The 23,014-nt window shown below is 31.3% G+C and overlaps 1 protein-coding gene across 1 annotated transcript in view; it reads right to left on the bottom strand.

The window, feature by feature from the left end:
- LOC130451640 (potassium voltage-gated channel subfamily H member 6) overlaps window positions 1-23,014 on the bottom strand; it is a 280,003-nt gene that overhangs the window by 177,759 nt on the left and 79,230 nt on the right. The window contains exons 4-8 of the mRNA XM_056791206.1: window positions 17,354-17,503; window positions 15,324-15,465; window positions 14,284-14,532; window positions 12,766-12,866; window positions 8,351-8,490 (exon numbers count right to left, since the gene is read on the bottom strand). Coding sequence (XP_056647184.1) covers window positions 8,351-8,490; window positions 12,766-12,866; window positions 14,284-14,532; window positions 15,324-15,465; window positions 17,354-17,503 — 782 coding nt within the window. The remainder of the gene's footprint in view (window positions 1-8,350; window positions 8,491-12,765; window positions 12,867-14,283; window positions 14,533-15,323; window positions 15,466-17,353; window positions 17,504-23,014) is intronic.

Genomic DNA, 23,014 nt, shown 5'->3' with positions numbered 1-23,014 from the left:
TATCCTACTTGAATTATCAATTTTTGATTTAAAATCTTCAATTGTTTCAATTAAATAAGCGCGTTATTCTTTTTTTGTAGTTGAAAATATCCATCCAATTATTTTAATTAGTGCAATGTAAGCATCATTTATATGAATTATTTTCATTTGTGTTCTAATGTTTTCTATTCCTAATTTCTTCACTCATTTTCAAGGTACTTACTTGACATCTAAAATATGTCATCATCATCGTCAATTTGTAATTCATACATTACAATGTTTTGATTGTCGAATTGCCGAATATTTGTATCATCAAGTTTTTCTGGACGGTTCCTGTATCCCAGCCATATCAAGATACGGCTTTCGACTTCCGGCCCCTGGGTCGTATCAATACAGCCCGCGATCGCAATGTGTCACAGAAAAAAGAATCATGTTTTTTAGAGCTTTTAGACTTCATTCGATTCCTCTACGGATGTTTCAAATACTCGTACTCTCTACTCTCTACGGATGTTTATGAGTAATTTTCAAGGACGACGCGTGTCTAGACAAGCCATCTCTTAGCAGCAAGCGGAAATGTCCTATTAGTTTTGTCAAGAACGATAGAATTTTCCACGCGCTTCGAGTCTAAACTAGAACCTTCCTAAATCATATAAAACGAGTGCGTCGGCGCGAAGTGAGAGTTGGAGAAGAATTTTCATTGCACTGCGAAGTAGTGATTGTAAATATATTGTGCATTTGTTTGTGTCGTGAGCGTATGATATCCATAATTATTGGGTCGAGTCCCTTAATTGTTACGATTTTAGCATAATGAACAAAAACGTTTATGGGAAATGGGAAATTGCATATTTTTTCATAGAATGGAAAGGTAAACTACTGTGTTTGATTTGTAATCGAGCCGTTGCTGTTTATAAGGACACTATGATACGAATCATAAGTCAAAATTCGATTATTTCACCGGAAAAATAAAAATTGACACATTATCATCTTTAGAATCTAAACTTGGAGGTCAACAATCGATATTTACTAAAGCTAATACATCAAGCAAAGAAGTTTTATTATTGCATTGTATAAGTATTTTATATACTTATATAATTTAATAAATAAAATGTTATAGTTCATTTCTTTTTATTTTCAATCTGGCTCACCTACGAATTCAAAATTTGATATATGGCCCTCTGCAAAATTGAATTTGACCTCTCTGCTCTATTCTGAACAACCCTCGCTTTCGCCAAAATATAAAAAGTCTCAATGTCTTTTAGTCAAGGTCGGCTTCCAGGATTTCACGAATGTGTGATTTGAAAACTACATTATATTTTTCAAATTTAATACTTGAAGACTTCTCTATTAACTGAATTTCTGTGTTATTATTAATTTCCATATTTAGTTTGTTATTAACTAATTCTTCATTGTTGTAATGTCTAATATATTCGGTTTTTGAACTAGTTTCTTCTCACATTATCTGTTTTTGATATGTTATCTTCAATTCTTCATTTATAATAATAGTTGAATTATTGGCAAGAAAAATTATTTCAATGCGTCCAAATTATGAAACATATAGATCTGTGAATAAGGCCTTGGTGGAGTTACTCGTAAATATCTAAGCAAAAACATCGACAAATTATTGGCTGTCGTCGGCAGGTACTCGTTTAACTGTTTTCAAATTGTTATTAAAAAATTTTCGTATATGTAATAGGAGAGTTAATTCTTATAAGTCAAGACTTGATTCTTCTTTCTCCTTTGTTATCATATGAAGTGTCCCTAGTTATACTCTTAATCAAGCAGCTTCTTTTATAGAAACTGCGTTTGCTTACAAATTAAATTGACAACTTCTTTGACAAAATAGGTTTGATTCCAAATACGAGAAACGTAAATAATTTTTGTAGTAGCAATATTTTTTTAATGTCACTGTAATTTCTTTTGGTGCATTATATTTTATTACCTCGAAGACTGATAATAGCAGTTGCAAATGTTTCAAATCGGTAACGCATATTATGTAAGTAAGTTTTGAAAATAAACAATCGGATCTCGAGGACAATGTCCTCATCAAAGTTTAGCTAAAAATAAAAGGCCGACTCTGTATTCTGCAGTGGGTGGCAGCTATATTGGGATCTGTGATCTGGACACGTAATATGTATCAAATAAACAATGCTAAAATTCGACATAAATACCGGAACTCATTTCTCATTTTATTCTTAAATGTTTTGTTGCGAATGTTGAACACATAAGTATAAGAATGGATCACCAGATATAATGTTCACTTGATAATTATTAATAAAGTTTTAGAAATAAGATAGGTAGTTAGAAGTAGAAATATATGTTGATACATGATTTTATTATTTAGAACATAAAAATAAATTAAATCTCTTGGAATAAAAGAAATTCAATTATTATTTCCTACAATCCTATTTTTAAATTCATAATTACTATATAAATTGCAAAAAAGAGTTGATGGCAATTAGATTATATAAAATTTATATACCATGTATTAATTCGGAAAAAATTCAGCATATGCGATGAACCAAAATAATAAAGATATGCTCGCATTCTGCTTTCTCCAACTGTTATTGCTGCTTGGAGCAAATATTGATAATAATACCATGCTCTTGAAAACCTCATGGAAAATTTCAAATATATTGTATATTATATATGTTTTTATTTATTTATACAGTTTTCAATCACAAAACGTAATATATTCATACCAATTATTCACTAATACTTAATATATGATTTAGTTAAATACACTATTTAGTTTATTTGTCACTATTCCGATGCGTTCACTATGACTTTAACTCCCTCCGGCTGCTTGGGGCTCGTTTTATTTACTATCATCAAATTGTAGAATCACTAATTTGCCGTAAACAAAAAAGGGCCTCTTATATTTCGTCTCTGTAAGAAAAGATCACAAGAACATAAGCGTGTAAATAGGTTACAAAAAATACAAATAGTCGCCATAAAAAACGAATAACCGGCACATCCAGCCAGCTTCGACCAACATATTAGAACAGGACCGGCTCCACGGTCTATACCAGTGGACGAGTTTGTAACAACATTTATTTATAATATTACGAGAGCTTCGAAAATACTCTGCCTAACACAATATTAATCGACTGCTCGATTGGTTTTCGTAACGATTATACGGGGTCTGACTATTAAATAACGAGACTGCGCACCTAGACGTGTGGGGTAAAAAACTTGTAGTGCGTTTATGCACGTCCCAAAACACGTTTACGTCACTATTATAGTATTTGTGCAGTAGCGGTTTGAAACGAAAGCGTTTTTTTCTCGGAGGAAAACGTATCAATCTCAAATTTCTCGTTAAACTGAAAAAAAAAAAACTGAGTGCTATAAATTGTTGCAAGAGGCCTATGGGGACAATTCTCTATCTCGTGCGCATGAATTTGAGTGGTGTAAGCGCTTTAGTGATAACTGAATGGGTTCCAGAGGGTCAGACTGTCATCCAGACTTACTATTTGTCAGTTTTAGCAACACTGAGAGAACGATTTCGTAAAAAATGGCCCGAATTGTAGAAGATCAACTCGTGGATTTTGCACCAGGACAACGCACCCCATAAAGCGCCATCTGTGAAGCAGTATTTAGCCAGTAAGCGCACTCTAGTGCTGGAACATCCACCATAATCACCAGATTTGGCACCGTGCGACTTTTGTTTGTGGTGTGTGGCGAGGGGAGTATATTGGAGGAGAGCATTCAAACCAGTCTCTTCATTTAATAGCCAGACCTTGAATAATGAATTTCCGCTTTTCGCAGGATATCAAAAACCGCTTCCAAACGCATTTCTGCGTACTAAGCAGGTTCAGAGACTTCCTATTTCTAAATACCTATTACAATTTTAAGATGTTTTGTAAGGAAATTTTGAGGCTGGTTAGTATCGCAACACACATTGCTGGACCCACCAAAGTGAAACTACTTCGCGGAGGGTTTAGCATTATTTTGAAATACATCATCAATATAATTCGTTTGATAATTAGAGGAACCAATCGCAGACGAATCATTCTCTGCCACGATAATGCCAACTCCCACACATAATTTCAAACAAAAACGTTTTGATCAGTCAAAACATCCAATTGATGGGTCATACAACGTAGAGTCCTTGTTTGGCACCCAATGGTTTTCTTTTTATTCCTACAGATTAAAAGTAAATTGCGACGTGAACATTTTCCTACACCTGAATAAGAGGTTGATGCGTTCAAATTAGATGATTTGGAGGTACCTCAATTGGTATGGAAAACATTCGGTTCAAACTCATGCGTATCAAGTGTATTATACTTTTTGCCAATAATATATAATATATTTGGGATGTCTATGATTTTTACACCTAGAAAATTAATCGCTGAAATACCTTCAAGTATTCGAAAATCCACTTTTTTAAAGAAACAAAACAAATATAGTATTTACTATAAATGACTAAATAGAAATAAATATTTCGACAAAATTGAAATGGAAGTTAAATAATTTCAATTATAATGTATACACAACAATGTACCAAATAAGATAAAAAGAAAAATAAACAAACACCTGAAATGATGAGGTTCTCTTTAAAATAAAACACAACATGTGTCAAAATTGAGTGAAACAAAGATAATTTTCCTCGTGAATGTATTATACATGTTTCGTTTATTATGACATTAATACTATGCTTATATTCAAACTAAGATTTATTAACACTCGGTTAACTTCTCATAGTCTAAAAAGTATATTTAAATAATGTTGTTTATACGTTAGAAAAAAATAATGATGTAAACAAAGAAAATTGATTGGATTTTCCATTCTAACTACATTACTCAACAGGTGATACGGAGAAAGGAAACTGTAAAAATAATGGGTTGCAAGTTTTTGATACTAGATGACACACGTGGTTATGAATCGATCGGCGGATAAACTCGTTATGCAAAGAGACCGGAAGCAGATTATACATAATAAAATTGTTCAAAAATAATTCTGGAAATAACAGACAGACATATTCGACAGTAGTTGGATGAAATACATTTAGGGTGAATACATATAGGCTGGTGACTAAAATTGAGTTTTCATGCACTCGCAAAAAACTAACCACGGGTAGATTTTCAATATTCCTGTTACACTATACTGGGCTAAAATTAGCAGCCCTTACTTCATTTCACAACAAAACTTTTTTCAAGATGAAGTTTTATGAAATAAAACTGTAACTTAATATACTTGTTTTATTAAAACATATTTTTTATTGCCAATTTTTTCCCAAAACCGTAATGTAAAATTCTTTTAATAAATTGAGTGGAAAACAGGAATATATAAAAATACCCTTAGTTAGTCCTTTGCGAGTGCGAAAATATCAGAATTCCAAGTATCTAGCATTACTAAAATTTTAGAGAAAAAATAGAGAAACAAAATTTTAGCCGCCCCATTTTAATGGTGATGTTTCGGAAAGCGGGGTAATAGGAAATACTCATTTTAATATCATTCGAGCAATCACTTCCTGAATTTTATCTCATGTATATACGAGCTATTTAAGAAAAAGAAGAATGAAAGTGTATCCGAAATTTGATTAAAAAGTACATACATTTATGTACTGTCCTTATCCTGGCCAACCTTGTGTTTTTAAAACTCCAGGATTTTCACGTCAATCTGACTTTCAAAGTTTCGCATCTTATTCCTAGTACTTTAGAGACGAAATTTTATTTTCGACGTTGGCTACAATGTCAAATTCTATTTATAAGATATCTGTAGAAATTTTAGTGAAAATTGTTGTTATCTTCTTGTTATATTAGCTGCATTGTAACTTTATAGTTAAGTCCATATTAAGAGAAAGATGTGAGTATAAGTTGGGCTAACAATTTGCATTAAGAGAAAAAAATGCAGCTTAAAAATGAATTTATAAAAAGAAATTACGAAAAGAATTTGACAAAAGTGTTCCTGTAAGTGCTCAAGCTGTACGCGAAGAGTTTCAATTTCTTCTTCAAATGCAATTCGGAGGTCAGGAAGGGTTCGTGGTCCTCATCAAAAACGCAGCTCTTGCGAAGGCCCTGCAGGAAGAAGCTCCATCCTTTATGAAATTCAAATTATGTATTCAATTCGTCACTTACTAGTCTTTTCTAATTCACTCTTTTTTTTTCCAATTCGTGATTTTTCAACTCCTATCTTAGATCCTTCATTTCATTTCAGATGGTCATCAATCATAACATCAAATTTTGAAGCAAACCGTAATGTCACTTATGATGAGCTTACAGATGAAGAAATGAAAGTTAATCAAGAAATATTCTAAATTGTGTAATTCCGGCTTATGACCGATACTGGAACGTTTGAATAAATTAGCGTGACAATACAATTGGGAAAAAAAATGGGAATGTATCAATGATAATATCTAACAAAATCACCATAAAAGAATTTCTACTCGAATGAAATAGAGTGTGTATTTGTGATGAGTTATCATCGTATAAAAAGACTATTGTTCAAAAGATTCGGTCCTTTGGAATTCATTATTGTTTATTCCGGTTTAAAGTTAAGTTGTAACATTAACACGTTGAGCCCTAGTGCTGTTTAAAGGTCGGCTTTTAAATTTTCCCTACAGCCTAGAGAGATCCTACGACATATTTTATTTCAAGCCTTCTCCGTGGCCAAAAAATTGGTATTTGAAAGTGTTTTGAGTTTGATTGGACTGTCATGAGTCCTTCGAACATTACCTTAAACTTGATCTATTTGATTTTGCTTTAGTTTTCATATATTTGACTAAAATTTTTAATTTGTGCTACTTTTACATTACCTGTACCTATTTTTTTTTTGTTTCTAAGAGTATAAAAACATGAATAAAAACATATTACAATATAGATACAACAACAAATAATTGTTGTTAGAATCACAATTATTATTGTTTTTCCCAAAAAACCGGAATAAAATAATGTGGTTTTTCAAAACAAACATTGCAAAAAGTAATCACTTTTACTATAAGTTTTTTTTTCACTGTACCTTGCGACTTGACTATCTTTCTTCACTAGTCAATGGTTTTTTTGGTTTTAGGGTCTTGATGAGCAACATTGATAGTTTCTTTTCAGTAACTCTGTTGCTACACCGATTTGAAAATCAGCTATTGCTATATTCCCTTTATATTCTTTCATAAAACTATTGTCTTTCGATGCTTTCATCAGCATGCTTTGTAGAAAGCATCAACATATCACGCTCTGGGCCTTGGAAAAAGTTTCAGCGGTAAACTGCATACAAAAACATTTTTTATTTCGATAAAATTTTTTCTCTATTTTTGGATCCACACCCTATATGGTGTGTAAAAACACAAATTGTTGGCCCCTGGGGAAAGTTTATCCATTTATTGGGGCTCAACATGTAAAGTTTTGATTTGAAATTGATGAAGTCCTCATAAGTTAATTTATATAAAAAAGGTTGTAGAACAAAAGTAATGAATGATAAGTACTGAAATATGATGGATTTAGTAAGTAACTAAGAAACATTAATAATAGATTTACTTTCAAATTATGTAAAGCAATTTCGTCGAGTGCCAAATTAAAAATTAGAAATTAAAAACAGAAGTGCAGAAAGGTCATAGTACTGCGCAAATTGTGAACAAATACTTTTATGGTTGAATTCATAAATATAAACAGGACTATTATTTTTCATTTTTAAATAGACAAGGAATAGTGTTCGAAATTTTCTTGTATAAAATTTGTTTTTCTAAATATGGCAACATGTGAAGTTTGATCTCATTACTTTGTTTTAACATCGCATTGTGTAACGGTCATTACGTGCGCATCTGGAGTCAGGCATAATAGTGCCAAAAAATCTAACAAATATGTGGAAACAATTATATAATAAGCAAAAAATAATCATGATATATGTAGTTGACTTATAGTGTTCTAGTAGTTAGTAACAAAACCAAACGTATTACGTGGTATCATCGCATATTAGAGAACATCTTCGCTTAATACATTGCAATTCTGAAACATTTTCGTATATTATAAATATCTTTTTATTTAGTTATATTTACATAAGCAATCAAACTCACGGTATATAGTAACTTAATTCATTTATACACTACACTGGGTACAATTTACTATTGCTAAGGCACTATTCACTAATTTACTAGTTGCCAGAGATACAGTTTCCACCACTATTTGAAATATTGATAAGTATATTTGAACGGGACTCTTTAATCCTCTCGTATTTATTTCGAAAGTTTCATTCTGGGAATCCCACAGATTCGCCAAAATTGGAAGGTGCGATTTTGGGGTATATACAAATGTGTGACTTAATAACAATATATTTTAATATCGTAATTTCAATAAGGGTAATAAACGGAGTAAAAAGTGATATATAATTTTTTTTGTTAGTATACAACTACTAATAGATATTTGTTAAAAGTTAAACGTACTTGTGGACAAACCTTCTGCTTCATGGACTCCGTAGGGTTTGATAAACTTGGACTTTTCCTATCACCATGTGTTCTGTATCTTTGAAGATCACTTTCTGAAGAAACGTTGGGAAATTGCTTACTTAATTGAGGTTTATTTGCTGAAAAAAGTAACGGACAATGTGATTATTATCATTTATTATGTTGTATAGAGCCTTAAGTAATAAAGAATTGTTGTTGGGAGAAATTCGTTCTACCCCAAACTTAGTTCCTACTATCATGATATTTTTAGTTGACTTATAGTGTTCTAGTGAATATAATGAATATTCTTAGAGAAAAGACGATGGCGGATTTGACAGATTTAATATGAACGACTACATTATTTCGAACTCAAATGATTGATCACCATTTTTAATGTGAATCTTGTAGAATAGATGTGAAATATTTACCACAAGGAATGAGCCAAAGATGTCCAAAAGAGAATATACAATTTATCAGAATAACAAATAAACTTAAATCATTTTAGATGTTTTCCATAAAAAAAATATAGCTCAGTAATTTAGCCATATCAAGAATCATAAGATATTTTTGATGGTTTGTTCTAACCTGCTAGTTTGAACCGTTCTTGGAACGGTTAATGAAAGTGTTTAAATGATATTTTCTGCGCAATCTCTGACTATGCTCGGTTCTTGTAACACTATTTGCTTTTAACTAATTATTGAAAAGACCGTCCCGGGAATAGTTCACAAACGATACATAAGTCGGTTGGAACACGAAACAGAATCGTTCGTATAAAGGTAACTGACCAGTTGGAACACGTAATTTCTATTGCGCAGAATCGTCACCGTACCAAGGACGGTTTTTTGATGGGTTGGAACGAACCTGATGATTTTTAAAAAACAAGGAAGGATTAGTGGATCTGTGCATTTGACAATACGTATTTCTAAAAAATTGTAAAATTGCGAATAAAGCATTAGCTAAGCATTTGATAGCATTTCGATACTATAATATAATATACAGTCTGTATATTCTACGTTTATAGTAACATTTATTTGTATACTACAGAAAACTGCTTCTAAGATTGCTTTTCTATCGACTAGTGATTTGATATTTTTTGTGGCAAGCTTATTTCGGAAAATATAATTTTATTCATTCAATTTTAGTCTTCTCAATCTTGTATTAAACCATTTCGATGTGAATAAAACATGTAGCATTAGTTTAATTAATAAGACTTCATTGAAACTCTGCAATTTCCAATAACCTTCAAAAATAATGATTCAAATGATATAATATTTTTCCTTCCGTATCCGAGATACATAAAAGGCCGTATGTATGAAATAAATTCAATTCTAGCGTTTTTATGTACTATGTGGAAAAAACCTGAAAATTTTTATTGTTAAATCAACAATTTACAGTATGAAAATATCATCCCCCTCTGAAATATAAGCACCCCCTCAGAAATTTCAAATAAGGAAGGAAGTCTTGTGGCATCTTATTGAAAAGGGATTTTAGTCCTTTTTTCGGCAATATAAAGTTTTTTTGGTGCAATCATAACTGAGATAATTAATTTTTAAGATGTAAAATTTTGATAAAGTATTACAAAACTTTACGTAGAATGAAGTTAATAATATCTCATGATATCAATGTACTTTACAAAAAAATTAAATGTTGATAATGACCACCATTCACTTCTTCACAATAACCTAGGTGACATTATTAAAATTTAACATCTTAAAAATTAATTTCCTCGGAGGACTAAAATCCCATTCCAACAAGGTGCCACATAATCCTCTTATTTAAAATTTTGGTGGGAGTGCACATAATTCAGAGGGGTATAATATTTTCATGCTGTAAATTGTCAATTTTAGAATAAAAATCGACCTGTTTCAGGTTTTTTTACATAGTACATAATAACGCTAAAATTGAATTTATTACATACATATCGACCGCATTGTATTATGAAAGGTTATATAGTTTTGTTACAATTCCATGTCAATCGAATAAAAAATACAATTTTAAAAATCCAAAGAGACATAAATCTTTGGAGCAAAGCTTAAAAATGATTAAAATTTAAAAACTACTACAATCAACAAAAATTGTAAATCTAATAAAAAAATCCTCTATCACTATTATCTAAGATGATATATAATGTACCCAATTAAGTTCGTAGCTTAAGGAAAACTTTTCTATCGATAATATTACGGGGAAAAAATATTCTGCATAATGTGAAAGCTAATTTGTTAGCATCATATGTATATGAAAAATGGTCAGTCGTATAAAATTTATGTTGAGAAACATATAAATTTTACTTACAATTTAAGTACCTTCATTATTTATATTATCGAAGATTGTTATCAAGAAAATTTATTGAAAACTGTGAACTATCTTACGTCCACAACATGTTTGAAACAATGGTTTCTCACATTTTTTCATCGTCTACTGCACTGTAGTGATAAACGCTTATTTAAATTTTTGATCTAGCTGAAAAAAATTATCAGTGGTACTGAGTTAAGAGGACGCCTTTATTGATGCCTGTCTAAGTATCTAGCTGATTTACTTCGGTGAATTTAAATTGAAAAACTAGCCGAGAATATAGGAAATATTAAAATTTTTTACAGTTAGATAAATCAAAGCTCCATTTATACTATTATTGTTTATTATGGTACATTTTATTCTTGGTCAAAAGAATGTCAATCGAATTCAGTGGAGGAGATCTATGTAAAATTGAGTTTAAACATATGATATACTGAGTATTAAATGTAAAAAGCTTAATGTCGAGTCTCAAAAGTTTATATTTGTACAAAAAATAATCTTTTTCAAGTGGAAATTAATTTTAATTAATTATTGTGAACGAGCTTTTCTTAATAATTTTCACAACATTAGGAAAAAATAAGTGAATTGGTGAATTTCAAGTTTGAAAAAGCACATCAAAATTCAAATTGAGTTTGTGAGTGCGAGGAGTCAATCAATTTGATATTTTATATCAAATACTTCTCGAAAAAAGAAAAATAGCTAATTAATAATAAACAGTTTTCCAATATTCCACAAACTTTAGTGACGTTTAAAAAAATGAGAAGCTACTCCATTGACTAATAAAAAAGTGAGTATATGAATAAGCTTCAAGCTATATTATCAATCTTTAGGGCTTTGAGGTGAAGAAATTTTGTTATAAATTCAATCAGAGATTTATCATGTTCTTGAAATCGTATGCTACAAAATAGAATTGCAAATGCATTCTAATATTTTCCATATTTTCTGACCGCAAATACCTGTAAGAATGCATAGCATGTATGTATTAGTTGAATTTTCTTCTGGGCAGAAAATTTCCTTTTGGAGTTGAATCAAACATGCTGGATACTATTATTCGTCGATATTCTGAATCGTAGGATTTTCATTTTTATTGCATTCTCTCAGTTGTTATTGATTTCATTTGGTTAGTCGGTGTTAGTACTTCACAATCCAGAGCTCGGAAAAAACCTTGGTCTCTCAATTAAGCAAATTTGAGTTCAATCGTTGTCGATAAGCAGAAGTCAGTTCTATCTCAAGATTGGATAAGACATTCTGTTTTTGGACAGTGAAATGCTCTCAATATAGAATAACTTTGTCTAGATGAACCTGAAGAACATATACGGTATGCAATGGTTAAGATAACTAGCACAAGGTGAATGAAAAATTTTTCTATGGTTGAAATTGTACATATTCTTAGAATACATTCATTGTACCACCAAGTTAGATCTTTTTGTCAGCAATTTAATTATCAAAGTTAAATTATATCTTAAAATGATGCAATGAACTAATGTAATAGGCTAAATTTCGTTTAAGGAGTCATGAAAATCTTTCTTACCAAAAGGGGGACAGTTTGGTGTTATAGCGGTAGGTAGTGAAAGTTCTCTAGTATACATAACTACTTTGATAATGTCTTGAAAGCAATGCGCTACTTTAGTTATGAACATGGAATAATGTAATTTTCCACCAAGTTGATACTATTCCTCATACAGCTGTTGAGCTACAGTACTTATAAGAAGTACAAATCAATCTTCCTTTATGCGCCTCATCAGGAGGTCTACATATTTGAGATATGATCACGATCAGTAGAAACTAAGTTCACTACCAAAACATTTAATGATTAGTACACCTAAGTGATGCCGCACCTACTGATTGAGAACAAATATATAAATTTATATTTGAAAATTATCTTCAACTAAATGGAGAAGCAAGAAGTTACTAAATTAACTGGTTTGACAGCCAAATATTTTCATCAGAGATCCGTACAATATACTTGTACAATATTATTTATTGCTCTTAAGCATTTGAAAATAATTTTCACAATGTTCTAAATTTTCTAATAATATGAAAGTGTCGCTACTAAATTAAGATATTTACATTTTTGTAAGAACTGTTACTAAATAAAGGCATGGGAATTTTCTAGAACTTACAAATGCTAACGGTAGGGTATCCAGTTTTAAAGCACTGTCTTCTAGCTATGGCATCTAAACTGGTAGCATGCGATACTTTGTTCTGTATGATGTGATGTTGCCTAAAATAATAGAAATAATAGAAAATAGATTACTATATATAAATCTAGCTTTTAAGGCACATTGAAAATATCAATATTCCATAACTATCATTAATTCATGAGTAAGAATTTTTTCTAATTAGTGTTTGTTGGCTTAAGAACTTTCCAATCAGTCTACAAAGTTGGTTTGTTCCATTATAAAGTTTTCATGTCGATAAAATTTGACAAAAAATTTAGTTTTTATAGTCTACGTAACAAAGTGAAGACTACAGAAATTGAAGATGGGGAAATTTTAATCTCCATTGATGTAAGTTCATTATTTCCCAGCGTGCCAATCCCTCAGACCTTCGAGTAACTTGAGATCTAATAATGATGTAATAGAAGACTATTTACAGTTAACAAATATATATATATATATATATATATATATATATATATATTGAACAAAACTATTTCCAGTACAACAACGAATTCTACGATCAAGACGAAGCAACAGCAATGGGAAACCTATCAACGTTTATGGCTAAACTGTTCATGAGTCATTTTGAAAAGCAAATCAATAAAGAGTTTGAATATTTTCCCAGGTTATGGTACAGGTATGTGGATGATGTTTTCGGCATATTCAATGAGAAGAAGGCAATCGTAGACGAATTCATAAAGGAAGCAACTCAACATATCCGTCTATAACCTATGAACTGGAAAATAATGGACAGTTACCATTTTTAGATACCGCTAAGAAATCTCTATGTGAAACCAAAATGGCAAACAAAAAAAATTTGCTCTGATACCTTTCAATCCTCATTACACAAAAGGATTGGAAGGAATATTTAGCAGAGTAGGTTTTAAATTGGTTTATAAATCCAACAATATATTAAAACAATTGTTGGGCAATCCTAAGGATAAAATACCAAATTTGGAAAAGAGTGGTATATATGAAAATAACCTTGGTGATCGTGACCGTAAGTATATTGGGCAGATTAAGAGATCTGTTATTGTCCGGTTTAAAGAGCACACAGCTTATTTGAAATTTGGACGACCGTAAATCAGGTATTGCCGATCATGCTGCCATTCACAATCATGACATAAATATTAATAATGTAAAATTGATAAAAAATGTATCCAATAATAAATTGTTGGATGCATTCGAAAGCATTGAAATTGCTATATGTAAGAGTAGCTTAAATAGGGACATAGGGGCCAATTCCTCACTGCACACTCTATAGTTTAGTAGTCAACGAATAAATGAGAAGATTCCTGCCAAGGAGAGAAAGTTTATTGGTGGGAAAATTTAGTATAAAACAGGTAAGTCAAGTCAAGTGTACCTTCAGTCTCTGAAGACGATAACATGGTTATTGAAACGCTTGTCAGACAGTGTACTTTTGAGTGTTGGTGTAATCAGTATATTCAGTAAGCCTACGTAACAATTATTTGTGCCTACCTATTACTACTACTACTGTTATTGTTACTAGTATTCATGGAGTGATGGGGTCTAGTCCTTTCGATACTCTCCCCTCTCTCGAAGGAAGCCTGATGACTAGCTGGGGCGCTATGTGATATCGTCAATGATGTATAGTCTTTTATTTGAGCTGATGAAGGGATGGTAGTTGATAAAGGGACCGTGGGCACATCTGTTTTCGAAACCCATGTCTGTTCTAAAATTGGTACTGGAGCACTTGACGTCAAAGGACTGTAAACATAATTTTATAGATTCAATAATAATTCCATATACATAAAGAGCAATATATTACTTAAAAAAATAATTCTGAAGTTTTTATTGAATATGGAAATAATGCTCAAACTACAGCTTGTAGTGTGGTAGTTGTAGATATTCTAGTGTACATATTATTTGATAAGAATGGTCAACTTTTGTCAAATGATTGTATTGTAAATTCTAATAAAACTAAAAATAATTTAATTGATAACTGATACATACTTGAGATGTAAGGACTAAGGAAAAATTAATTTTTCTAATTAGAACAAATTTTTATTTTTATTTTATTCTTTTTTTGATGTTGGTGATCTATTGATTAATAAAAATTAGGGAATTGTCAGTGTTAATATTATATTTTGATAAAGACTGAAATAACTCGTGCGGTTTAAGACTAATTTTAAAACAAAGAGACCTGAAATCAAGAAAATTTAGAAGCATAAAAACATAAACGAAAGGTTTAAGAAATAAGAAATTATTGATTTATTGATATTGGAAATGGCTCCATGACTACTGCGCCACAAGGATTACTAATAAAATAAGAAACAAATTTAACTAAAAACGTAACAAGCCGATTAGCGCGGATATGATAAGAATCACAAATACTAACAAGGATGTTTTTTAGGAATGTCATTTATTCAAATTTGTGAATACCAAAAATAAGAGGATTATACAAATTGAGGCAACAAATATTTGAGATTTATAACAAATTGCTAGTTCTCGATAAAATGGAATTTTCTTGTGAATGGATAACATATTTCAACGCTCACCATTGCTCCAACCTGTCTTCTTCCTCTTCGGCGGCAGTGACGTCACTGGGTGGAGTTAGATAGCCTGCAAGTCTTAATCCCCTACCTCGAATGTTTGACCCTAGCCTCAAGCTTTGACGAAATGAAGCTCGGGCTCTTCCGACTGAAAAATAAAACAATTTGAGCATTCTTTATATAATGGAGTAGTATTAGAACTCAACATTATCTAATACTCAAAAGATTGAAAACAGTTTTCTAAAGGTAATTTGTGGCGTAACCTTTTTGTCAGTAAAAAGTTTAATATTCTTTGAAGAACGACTATTTTTCAAAAAGTATATCTTCAAAGCAATACTTTGATTGACATCGTTACAAAGTATAATTCGTATATCCTTAACTCTTATAGAAGATTAATATAAATATATATATATATATATATATATATATATAATAATTTTATTGTTAAATAGTAACTGTGAAACTTAATTCTCAAACTTCACAACATCAAACATTTACAAAGCATGCAAAAATTGACCTCTTCATAAATCAGATTTCATCTGATTTTTAGGGGAAAATCTTGTGAGATATTTATAATTCATTTGATCCTATATTTTTGCCAATAAAATGTCTGTTTAAGCAAAGATGTTTTATAATGGAGTTACTGCGAAGGTCGCTTTGTATATTCCCTTCATTAGTCACTGTATTTCCCTGGTATAGGTCACTAGTCACTGTATTTCGCTGGTAGGATCTTTTTTTTATTGGAAAGAATAGAATATATTATCCAAGTTACACCTCAGAAGTAATTGAGACAACTTGTGGTATTCGCAACAGTAAATTCAATTTTACATGATCATCTTCATGTAAAAAAATTGTTCCTCGCTGGGTGCTACATATGTTTAATATGTTCATTAGACGTATTTTGTGTGAAATGGTAAGATACCTACTCAGTATTATATGATATTTCTACCCACCAGAAGAGAGGTTTGTAGATTAATGAAGAAGGACTTACACCAACAGTGGCGAAAATTTTTTCTTTGTAGTACAGGATTAGTGTGAGCAATTAAGTTTGAAGATAAATGTATAGTCTCAAAATGTTTACTTGCAGTTCTTAAGTCAGTAAATGTTCACGATTATTTTTGCATCAATCAAATAAGACAGACAGTTGAATTTTCACGAGAAATATGTGATTTCTGTCTATTTATAAAGAAATATTGACGTGGTCGATGTTTAATGGCAGATGATGAAATAGATGAAGGAATTTATCTATGAGAACATTTCAACAGACTGGCTTGAAGCACTTCGGTTGAGGATGATTATTTTGTAAATGAATTAGCTTTGGTCATAGCATTCAGTTTAACTGTCGGTTTAGACTGTATCCGCCTTATACTGCTAGCTATGAAATTCGAAAAATATACTACATCCTCATAATTTCGTTACAGTTATTATAGTGGCCCACAAAATTTTTCATGATATTATAAATCAGTTTGACATCTGGCGTTAATCTTCTCCCTTCATTGACGATCTCATTTCTTTCTAATTGACTTTATTAATAATCTAATTTGAGATAATATGTTTTTTTTATAAAAAATATAAATAATAAAAAGTCTTTGTGAGACTTCTTTTTCTACGGTTGCTAAATAATGGACACTACAAAGGGAGTGTAATGCTTGTTTTATTAAATTGTTCATTAAAAATAATACTATTTCATATTTTTCCATCCTTAGATTCACAATATTCGTAGCTACTCCAAGACATAAAAGAATAAATTTGAACTCCAATGCTGCTGGGATAATATCACAGCTATTTATCTAGATACAATATTTGATAGATAATAATAAATAACAAAAAATGATGATGAGAAAATTGTGTGAAGTATATGCTTGGAATGACAAGTTCAAATTTAGGCGGTTTTTCAGTTTTGTTTTTTCTCGTATAAAAACATAATGGCATAAATTTGAAAGCTTTGATATTGTTTGTTACTTGGAAAGATATGAAGTTCCCTTGAGAAATGTTCTAATGATCACTTCATATGGAATTTCTCTTGAAATACTTACATTTACTTAACCTATTTTTCCCTATGGGACTATTTTCTAAGGACGAGGCTGGCACCGTGGTTAAATCTTCGAAATTTATTATTATGAGACTTATGTCATCCACCTCGCTTCTTATAGGAGCTATCACTTCCGAACATAGGAACTTGGTCCCTGTAAAAACAAATCTGTGATTAATTTCATTCATGTTTTATGTTAAATATTTAATTTGAGAATGAAATTATATCCGATTGCACAATATCCACAATCGAATATTTACCATTTTTTGACTGTTTTTTTTAATCGTGTGTTTATTGGGAGAAGTATTATATTGAAAAATCTTCGCGAGTTCCGTTATATCCCTATTAAACACGAGATTCATTGACCCAATTTGCGGAAATGTTTTTTTTTACGTGGAAAAGACAAGAAATAAGAAAGATACGATACAATTAAAGAATAATAAATCATCGAGCTCCGCCAAGTGGTTTAGTGGTTGAAGATTAACTTTATTACTTTTATTTATACTGAGAAAAAAGTATTGTGGATGTTATAAATGAAGACGGAAAAATCTATCATAAAACACATATTGAAGTTATTATATTATTAGCTAATCTATAAGCTTTTTCAAACGTTGGAAGTAGTTGACGCTCTAATACTGGGTACAATAAAAAGTTGCACTAGACGTGCCTTCACGTTACGTAGTGTGTGTATACCGGATTTGCAGTGAAAGTGTTAAAATTTTTCACTACTCTCTATATACTGAGATTGTATTGCTAACACATAATAGATCTTTATTGGTAAGATTTACGTTATTTTGAGAAACTCAATATAATGTTTTCTGAACTATAGATTTTCGGAAGGGTTGATGAAGAAAAAATGTATCTAAACCAACAAAGGACTAAAGCAGGGAGATATTTTATCCACTACGCTGTTCAATATAATATTAGAATGGATAGTAAGTAAAATGGGTTTGCACAGAACAGGGACACTAAAAATATGAACCACGCACGTTTTGGCATACGCAGACGATGTAGTAATCTTCTCAACTACGGAAAAGAAGCTCAAGGAAACCTGCAGAGCCTTCATAGAAATTGCAGAGACAGTCAATCTACGAGTCAACGAAGATAAATTGAAGTTCATTTTAATAACAACACCACAAAGGAAAAGAGCAATGAGAAGTTTGTCAATACAACTGAACGAAGAGAAGGCAATGAGCTTAGAACAAGTTCAATTAATATATAGCTTGGGGTGGTTTTCAAGGACGACGGTGTTGAGGGAAACAAATCTGGAAGCAAGGATAACGAGGGGAAGTAAAGTAAGGATACCAGGCGGTAAAAAAAGGAGATTTATGGCAGAATAGAGCAAATAATGAATTAAGGAATCTATTTAAAAAAGTAGAATTAAGCAAAATAATAATATCCAAAATAATGGCTGATGGACATAGAACGAGGAGGAACAAAAAAAAGCCCAAGGAAAAGACTGTATGTAGAGGTGATAGAAGATCTCGGAGAAAGAGGACTTTAGGGTTGGAAAACGGAAGCAAAAAATAGTAAAGAGTGGAAGGGAATCAATTCTACCCTATCGCCTAAAAAGCCTGCGTGAAGCACCTATACATATGCTAAGTTATTCAAATACAACTATTTGGTTTCCTTGGAACTTATTCGATATCTTTGGACACATGGACATTCAAATATGGTGATATTTTGATAAAGAAAATGCAGCTGAACATACGGTTATAAAATTTAAGCGACGTGATGTAAAAAATTATAAGAATTAATGTGAGTTAACAACTGACTGAAAAATGATCAATGCGGTGAAATGTTTCAGGATGAAGGAGCCAAATACATGAAAATCACTTATGATGCAAATACATACGTCGTTTGAGTGCTACGATTCTGATTCTGTATACAAATCGTGATATCAAACAAGTATATAAGAAAAATCAACATATATTCGTATCGTGTTTTCATTCATATTTTATGGATAGTCGTATTTTCATTGCTCCACAGAAAAAACGAGAAATTTGCATCGGTGTAGATGAATCTTTTGAGGATTACAGCGAATTTGGATTATCCGCAAATAAACTTTGATTAAATCTTTTCTTAGGTTTTCATCCATGGAACATACCAGTTGAGTTATGAGTCTTCTGAATTAGAATTGTACTGGTTGAATAATTGTTTCCATTGGAATCATTTCTTTGTAATAAAAATATAAGTGAGGCATGATAAGTGGTATTCTTTATCAACCTTGTTAGGAAATTTTGATCATATGATGATTCCATGTCGTAATAATTTACCAAACACGTGGCTGGTTGGTAAAGTTGGCCAAAGTATATTTTAAGTTTTATCCTTATTTTTTATTCGTAGTAGTTCCAAATCCTTCTTTATTATAAATTACCCTATCCTACATAATAATAGTTCAGATCTGATTATACATGCAGCTGTTTATAGATAACGTAGACTCCAAATATCGTGATTGTAGATATTGTGACGCCATTATATAGTAGGTATTGATTCCAGTGACTTTGTATTGGAAAAACTTCGTGTTATGATGTTATTTTTATATATGGTCGGTCCTCATATGAGATTTTGTGAAAAATAGCTAATTGTGTTTTTGTCGGATCAACTTCGAGTTGGTTTTGAGAACAATATGATTGAATAACTGATTTCTAACCTCAAAATGAATGTTCAATTTCGTCAATAAAAAATTTTAATATATTTATACATATTTGTATTTAAAAAAAAAGGAATGCAAAAATTTTGTGCAATAATTGTCTACTCGAATGAGACACAAAAGTTGCCCACAATGCTTATTTTTGAGTGTATTTCACAGTTTCGTATTTCAGGCACGTTTTGGAAGCGTAAAAAAGGGAAAACGCCGGTTGACAAAGGGTATACAGGTTTCATTTTAAGATTAATGAAAAAATACCTCTTTATTCTAGAGGTTTTGGAAGCAAGTGGTGAATCCTTATAAAGATTATCCATAAAACATTGGAAAAGTGCCGTAAAACTAATATTATAGCTCTAGGGATATAATAACGATATACAATGAGATCTACTAGTATTTTTTATGTTGCTACCACTAATGATTGAATTTTCGCTATAGGTATTTTGAGTTATTTCGATTATAATCATTTTTAATTTGACAATTATGTAAATGTTAATATTGCTTGATACACACCTCTGTTCATTGAAATAACATATAAGTTTTGGGGCAGATTTTTGAAATTTTTTAGATTTGTAAATTCACTTGATATTTGTTACCATGTCTACCAATATCAATTTAACAAGTAAACACAAACAAAAAAACTTTTCTTAATACCATAATTATTAACCATTTCAGTCTAGCCGACTCGAATGAATCTTTACCATTCAAACTCATCTGTTCGTTACAAGGTATCCTTGTAAATGAGGAGGCATTAAGGGGGTTTTCTGGTCAATAAATTAGGAAAAACCTATTTTTTCGCATATTTTCAAGGATTAGTACGTTAAGAATGTGCTCTTAACGGATTTTTAAATATTCGGATTATTTCTGGAGATTTTCTGAAGTAGCTTCAAAGTCAGCCGAGTGAAACGAGTTATTCTACTGGAATTGTTTCTAGAGCTTTTAGCGCGTTTTTCTCTGGAAACTACTTTCTGCGGCTGACATGATATCTCCAGTTCTACCCGACCAATTTCTTTTAAATTTGGTGGAAATCTTTTTTACATATCTCTCTATCGCGTCTGCCTTGGATTTCAGAAAATTTCAATTTAGAGTATTCTTAAGAAATTTGAAAAAAAAATTGATATTTTATGTCGACGCAATTTTATGAATTTTTTTTTGGTTAAGGTCAATGCGATAGCGACATCTATACAGATTAATTTTTTTTTTAATTCTCTTGTTCCACATCAAAGACTGGGATCCGTTCTCTAATTATACTCTATAATCATAATTTCCGCTTCATCAGTTTTTTTGATATTCTTGAGACTTCTAGACAAGAATACCCCCTTAAGTCCCCTTGACGTTGGAGATCAGCATGACAAAACTCTCTCTATCTTGAGCTATTTTAAATAACTGTCCTTCTTCTCTCATCATAGTTCATTCCCTAAGATAGGGATACCAAGAGGCTTGTTTTCTTCCAATTCTTCTACGACCTTCAACTTTACCCATCTTAATCAACTGGAGGATATTAAACCGGCTACCACGCATAATGTGTCCCAAATAAGCTATTTTCCTGCATTTAATGTTATCCATCAGCTCACGAACCGTATTTGCTGTGTTAAGGACTACATCGTATATTTGCATAGTATCTTAAGCATGCGCCTATATAACCACATTTCTAAAGCCTCTAAGCGATTAATGGTAGATATTTTTAAAGTCCATGCTTCTACACCATATAAGAGAACTGACCATATGTAACTATTGATCATCCGTTTCCGGAATTAAAATTTTAAATTATCATCAGAGAAGAGTGATCTCATTTTAAAAAATGTTGTACGAGCTACCTCAATTCTACATTTTATTTTCTTATCGGGATCCAGTTGATCAGTAATGTAGCAACCAAGATATTTGAAACTGGATAATCTTTGAATCGTTTGTCCGTTTAGCTGTAGCTAAATACTATATATTTTGTTTTAGAACAGTTAATATTCAGACCTATCTCTCTTCCCACTCTGTCAATGGCGTTTAAACGGCATTGCATTCCATTCTGAAGTCGTTTACACTGGTCAACTGTATCATCTGCGAATCTGATTGCATTAACATAAAGATTTTATCTGAATACGATTTAAACAGAAGTGGTGAGAGTATGCAACCATGTCTGACTCCCCTGTCGATTTTTCGATGATTCGAACGGCTGCTCTTTGGCTGTCAATACCTTTTTAAATTTGTGTTTTGTTATTCTCTGTGGTATCCAATTTCAATTTTATTGAACTCTTTTGGACTTTTTTGAGCTTGATTTCAATATCGGCTATCAGAGCAATCCTCTGATATGTTGTTACTTTTCCGACACCATTTTCGAATATCTTGTTTACTAGGATACAGTCAATCTGGTTTCTAATTATTTGAGGTGGGTTATCTCCTGGTCCTTGCCATGTATACAATGGTCTTTCTTGTAGTTTAAACCATGTATTTGCGATTATCATGTCATGCTCTTATCTTTTACTTCTACTGAGTTCAAATTAATTATTGAATTATCTGTGACTGGCAATGACGGTGTAATTAGGTAGGAACTCTGATTATTTTAATAATGTTGGTACTATGATGTAAATACGGTTGATAGGAGTTCAATTTAAATGTCTATCAAATTTCATCTTGCTGGCGCTAATTTTAGTAACGGGAATGGCATGTCTCGAATGATTTATTATCTTCACTTTTATTACTGTTTATATCAATCTTTTTGGCAAACTATCACAGTTTTTATTACCATAATAGCGGGTTCTGGAGGATATTCGATTAAATGCTATTGAGTTGGTTTAACAATTGTCAAATTATTCCGTGAAAAATAGCAATTTTGTTATATTCACACTTATACTGTTGCTATGTGAGAAATATTGTTTTATAAACACATATTTTTATGAACGTCTGAAGCGGTGCAATTTTCTTTTACTACCACGAACTGCTCTTGCCGTTTTGAATATTATGTATTTGCATCAATATACCTACCTCAAGTCACCTTAATACACCTCTTACACTAATTTCACAGTA

Source organism: Diorhabda sublineata, chromosome 1, assembly GCF_026230105.1.
Source record: "Diorhabda sublineata isolate icDioSubl1.1 chromosome 1, icDioSubl1.1, whole genome shotgun sequence".
Lineage (NCBI taxonomy): Eukaryota > Metazoa > Arthropoda > Insecta > Coleoptera > Chrysomelidae > Diorhabda > Diorhabda sublineata.
This window is presented reverse-complemented; position numbering and strand designations above follow the sequence as displayed.